Source organism: Limulus polyphemus, unplaced genomic scaffold (assembly GCF_000517525.1).
Source record: "Limulus polyphemus unplaced genomic scaffold, Limulus_polyphemus-2.1.2 Scaffold1450, whole genome shotgun sequence".
Classification (NCBI taxonomy): domain Eukaryota; kingdom Metazoa; phylum Arthropoda; class Merostomata; order Xiphosura; family Limulidae; genus Limulus; species Limulus polyphemus.
In genome coordinates this window covers 268,469-274,708 of record NW_013667060.1, presented here as the reverse complement: position 1 = coordinate 274,708, position 6,240 = coordinate 268,469, and the positions used below count along the sequence as shown (strand labels likewise).

Sequence of the window (6,240 nt, the reverse complement as noted above, 5' to 3'; positions counted from 1 at the left end):
GTATAAAATTGAATTTTTGTTCAATAAAAATCTTTCAAATGTGACTGTAGCTTTTTTTCCCCAAAACTTTGTTTTCAAAATAAGGGTGCATCTTATATTCCGAAAAATACGGTATGTGGTTTGAAAAATCATAAAACCTGTCTTATGGATTTCAAAGTTAGGCTATTAAGATGTATATAAAAAACATGAAAATGCATCTGCAATGTGATAAATCTTAAATAGCTTCAAGGAAAAAATATTTACATGGTCACCATTTCAGTCAAATGATTTTCGTCAGGACACAGTGAAGGTTGTGTGACTGAAACATTGGCCAAATAATTCATTATCACTTAACTCTTTCCATATGGAGTCAGTGATATAACCTATCTTGTAACCACAAAATAACCGTTAGAGTTTCCATACTATAACTTTAATACATTTTGTGTATGTTCAACAAATCTGCAAGCCTTCAGTAAGCATTACAGATCTTTTGTACATGAAAAATCAGATTTTTTTAATTAAGTATTTTTACTAAAGATTTGTCCATGAATATATGGAATCAGTGTTGACTGCTCTGAGTGCCAAGTGATTTTCAAGTTAAAATTAAAAATACTTTTCTTAATCTGAAAATTTTCAAACTTTATTTGCGTAACTCTAAAACCTCCTAAATAAATATCAAACAATTTTTTTGATAAAACTTTATATTTTCCGTTATTTTCTCTAACCCTATATGGACTTGGTTGATTTGACGAACCTGGTAACTACCATAAAAAATACAAATTCTAAATTCCCCTTTTTCTTTCTAAAACGATTGCAGATTGTAACAGAAAACTATAATTGTTTATTGTAAATAGCTTAAGGTTAGTAACAGTCTACATCTGTTTATGCTTAATTTTATTGCTTTATTACCTTTTGAACCTAGGTCTTCCCACTTCTGTAATTTATTTACCTCTACTCTCTGAAGTACAAAATGTAAAGTTAATTACTCATTATAATGACTATATTTCTGGTCTATGACTTATTAAAGCTGAGATATATTCAGCTATGTCACACCATCACAATTGAGAAACAGTGGTTGACTGAAACTGATAAAACTACACTTGTATTAAAGTTATAAGGTTTAAATTAGCTATTTTGTTGCAAGCTATTTAGACTTTCTCCTAAGGAGAAGGGAAATGCTGTATTATGTTCAGTAAAAAAATCAGAAAAATGATGAACACTAATGTTTTCATTCAAAGTGTAGTGAAATCAAAATTTATGATTTGAATTTTTTGTGTGTATGAATTTAAATGAAAAAAAACTATTTTATTGAATAAATATCAACCTTTACAAAGTTTTTTGTAATGTGTGGAAGAACATTTATTTGACTACAGGTTTATTTTCTACATATTTTAAATTCCATAGTACAGTTTTGCCTTTAAGGTGGGATGCACCAATCCAAGCACAAGATAGTTGATTTTATAGATTTTTGTCATGTAATAACACTGGAAAGAATGTTTAAGAATGCAGAGTTTTTCAGAGTAATTGAATTCATTTAAAAAAAAGCACATACTAGTCTTGCTGTATATTATTTTATATAGAAAATAAGCCATGAATATATAATTTTGTTAATTATACACAAGTTAGATGAGGCACTAAAAGTCTGTCATGTCTCAAATTAGATAGTCTATTTATTGCTTACATTAGACATAATGTTAAGCTGTACTAATGATAGTGTAGATTTCTAATTTGTATTGGCAGTCAAGAGAATACATTTTAGAATTGATAACTATAATGGTGAATTGACAAACATCTGTGTGGAGGTTAATATTCTGAAAGTTATTAGTTGTTTGTAGACTTATAAACTAATATGTATATAGTTGCTTGTTGTTTGTAACAGATATTTCAGTTTAAAAAAGACAGATTGTTTGGTATTATAAATAATATTAAAATATAACAGTTTTAATGAGATTGAATTCCAACATCTTTTAAAATACAGTTAATTCACTGGAAACTCTCACCAGAGCTCTACTTTCAGGATTTTTAGCTCTAGCATATTTTCATTCCTGCTATTATATATTTTTATGCAAGTAAATATACAGGTTATCTCTGGATGACATGTCAGTATTTATGGTAATGAGCTCCGGCAGTTTGTACTAATGTCTTATGTTTCACACCAGAAAGTACTGTTTAAACATCCTACCAACCATAAATAGACTTCTAATGTGGTCACAGACGTGTAATGTAATATGGTACTTTAGTTTTTATATTTGCAACTTTGACTTTATGTGATGAAAATTCTCATTTGAGGGAGATTCATTAAAAAATTTTGGATACTTTTTGCACCCAGAACAATGGAGGAAGGAAGTTCTGGGTTTAATCACATGGGCCGGGAAGTGAAAGGCCACACCCACACATACTACCAAGTATTGATTGATTCCAGAGACTGTCCATTTGTGGTGAGTGACTTTGATCAACTTGTTATGAGTGTAACACAGTAAACAAAATAAATTTATATCTTGGTTATTCTAAACTCTAAACTTTTTTGTTTGCCTTTTACAAAATGACAGAGCTTCATGAAATTATTCTTAAATACTTAAAATGTTTTGAGCCTGCCATTAAGGTTATTAAGTTTTGTTAAAAAAAATTGTATTTGCTATATGTTTTCGATACGGTACATTACTCCCTCTCACATGTATAGCTATTCTCATTCAGTGGTGCCTTCTATATACAAAAATTTTTTGCATGCCACAAGCCTTGAACTCCCACATACCCCAAATCAACGTGGTTCAACTGCATCTCGCATGTAAATTATGTGGCAACCTTCCACCAGTAGGAGTGAGACACACCTGCCTGACACATGTGACTATTCGATTCTACCAAACTATCATTTCTTGTTAGGCAGTGATCAAGTGCAGGCGTTTTTCAGTTGTGCTCTTTTCATGTGTTCATTTAATTTTTTCTTTTTTGCAAAGTAGTGATTTACTTGATTTATTCCTTTTCTACTCTTAGTTTTTCTGTAGTAGTTTGTCAGAATAACATATTTTTGTTTATTGATTTTTGTCATTTTCGACTTCTTCATGATTTAAGATGAATTCTGAAGTTTATATTTTACAACTTCTGATATTATTACCGCTACTTCGAGTGCCATTACTGACTTCAGGTCTATAGGTCTTGACTTAGGATTTTTCGACCATTGTTTTTGGGGAGATTGATCATTATATGAGCTTCCTTTTTCTCCCGACAATATTTGGATTCCTCCTGCATCGTCTAAACCCATTCATGGTGAGGAAGATTTTGACAGCCTTTTTCTTCCTCATAACTCTGCTGTGACTTCCCATGCATCTCTTACGAAATCTACTATGGCTAACTCTGCCTTTTTGGTTATGATTTCTCCATTTTTACTGTTTTCATATGATACTTTTTGGATATGATTTCTCCATTTTCACTGTTTTCATATGATACTGTTCCTTCCTTTTTTACATTGGAGTTCCTTGTTTTTCCTCCTTCATGCTAAGCATTTTGTTTCTCAGTTGAGGGCTGGTGTTGACATGTGCCTCATCCTTCATGGACTTCTGGTCATTATGCTTTGGCTTATCAGCAAGCTGATCAACCCTTTCTCAATTCCCAGTGGAGTCACTTTTGACAGTATGGGGGGGGGGGGGGGGGGTTTGTCCCTGATAATCCTATACATTTTCTCACATCCATTTTCCCACCTTCATCTTACCCTTACAGCTCTCCTACAGTACTTGTCCAACATACACCTCCTTTCTGAATCACTCCACTGATCTCCTGTCGGGTTTTCAGGGGATACATTTTCACTTCTCACTTCTCCTTGGTGCTATTGTCCTCTTCTGCCCTGTCCCTTCCCTCATAGTTTCATTGCTGTTGGGATCTTATTGGGAAGGACATTTTCTTTCCACAGGTTCATCTACCTTCCCTTTATCTTCATGACTTCCAGATGACTCCCTTTCTCTATAGGTTTGTTTTTAGAGATTTTCCAGAGTTTTTGGAATCATGTGTGGACTCCGTAAGTCCACATTCAACCCTTTCATCATTGGTTGCTTGTTTATCTCATTCTGATACCATTACCTCTCCCATAACTGTTTCTCATCCTGCAACCTCCCGTCCTTTACCAGTTCTTACCACAAGGGATTTGAAATTTTGTCCTGGGTCTCGATGTTGAGTTCATCGTTGCCAGCAGTTCCAGTGACTATCAGGTGGTTTTCGGTGGGGGTTCATTTGGCCAATTTTGTTCTGTGGCAGTTATTCACTACTGATTTTTTGGGTGAACCAAGTTTTGTCAGAAGCATTTTTTCATAATTTTCCTTTCCCCTCCATGTTTGTCTCCTGTATCGATATCCTTCCTGTTAACTGTGTCTATCCAAGGTTGTGCTGACCCTTCTGTCATTGAGAGCTACTGAGCCTGTCAGTCAACCTTCTCCAGGTTTTTAGTCCTGTGATCCATCTGTCCTGCTTCAACAAATTTTTGGATCTTCCCCAATTATCCATGGATTCCTTTATCATACTTAGGGTTTTTTTCTCAAGGACTATGGATGACCAAGATATATTTTTCAAATGCTTATCTCCACATTGATATTTCTCATAAATTTAGGTGCTATCTTTGATTTTTCCACTATGGGGTTGTGTATCAGTTTTGCACCTAGTCTTTTGGGCTTGCTTCAGCATTGTATGTATTTTATTGGGTTGTTAAGGCACAACTTTAAGGTTGAGTTTACACCACTACATGGATGACTGGCTCCTGTTAGCTTATTCCGAACTGGAATCTTCTCAACACATACAGATCTGCTGTTGACAGGAGCAACTTGTGTTGGCTGGATTCTAGAGTTGGTGAAGTTTTCGTTTTGCCTACCCACTATCTTATCTACTTGAGTGTATTTTTCAACACTCACATCATTATGGCCCAACTTTCTCCACTTCTTCTCTGCTCGATAGTACTTTAAGTTCTCCATGCATTTACTGCTTCCTTGGTTTCTGCACGAGAGGTTCTGTCACTTTTGAGGACTTGGGCTTCTATGGAAGCCCTTATTCCTTTGGTTCAAGCCCACCTACCACGGGTTGCTTGTTGTAATTCTGATGCTGTTTGGTTTTGGACTGAAATTGATTGGCTGCATACGGTCTGTCATGCCCTAGCCACTCTACACCTTGGAGCCTATCCATTTTAGCTTTCCCCCACACTCCTGTCTGTAGATGGTTCTTGTACAGTCTTTCTTTACCGGGATTGAAATTCTGGTATATTGTTGTTCGGAATCGAACTCACCAGGTTTTTCTCTTCTTTTTGTTTGTGCTCCTCCCACTTTTCATCCATGTGTGTGACATCTATTTACACACTGGGCTCAGAATATACCTTGTACAGAAGTGGTGTGGTCTCCCATGTGTGTTCCTCTCCCAATGGGGACACTTCATTGGTGTTTTTTGGACACTTTCGATTGATACTTATTTCTGTCCCTTGCACCGGTCCCTCCACCCATTCAATGTGAGATTCTAGCTATACATGTGAGTGGAGATAATATACTATATCAGAATTAAATATTTTCCTATACTGAAAATATATTTCTGATAGGTACTTTTCTCCTCTCACACGTCCCACCCTTCCTTTCCACTGAAAATTAGTATTTTCTTTTCCGTCTAATCTCGAAGTGATAGTTTGGTAGAATCCAATTGAGGGAGTTACATGCATCAGACGGGTGTGTTGCACTCCTATTGATGGAAAGTTGTTACATGATGATTTACATGCGTGTTGCAGTTGAACCACGTTGATCGTGGGGTACGTGGGAGTTCAAAATATTTGCCAATAGAGGGTAGCACTAAATAAGAATAGTTCTACATGTGAGTAGTTATCTGAAAGATACTTTCAGTATAGAAAAATAATAACTTTCATTCTTAGAAAAATTACTTATTGTAAAGATGCTTGTTACATTGCAAACAACCAGTTTTGTATCATTACTCTTTTTAATCTGAAGATGAAATTACTGCTCAGGCCTAAAAATGACAATTGTTTTTACTGGGAATTAACATAGCAATCAAATGACATTTTTTTTACTGAGTACTAAACATAGTGACCAAATGCCATTTTATACTGGGGACTTAATAGTGAATTCGTTATTAATCTTTTTCATTTATTGATTACGTCTTTAAAATTATTTATTAAGTTTCTGAATAGAATTACTTTTATGTTTTCTTTTTTTACTCCATTTATGTAAAACATGACTGAGTGACGTACTACTTTGGTGTGTTTACAATTAACTTTTGGATATTCCT

At 34.7% G+C, this 6,240-nt stretch overlaps 1 protein-coding gene across 2 annotated transcripts in view; it reads left to right on the top strand.

Moving 5' to 3' along the window:
• LOC106463637 (polymerase delta-interacting protein 2-like) overlaps window positions 1–6,240 on the top strand; it is a 40,452-nt gene that overhangs the window by 9,572 nt on the left and 24,640 nt on the right. For both annotated transcript variants that reach the window (XM_022391180.1, XM_013923685.2), the window contains exon 4: window positions 2,309–2,417. In XM_022391180.1, coding sequence (XP_022246888.1) covers window positions 2,309–2,417 — 109 coding nt within the window. The remainder of the gene's footprint in view (window positions 1–2,308; window positions 2,418–6,240) is intronic.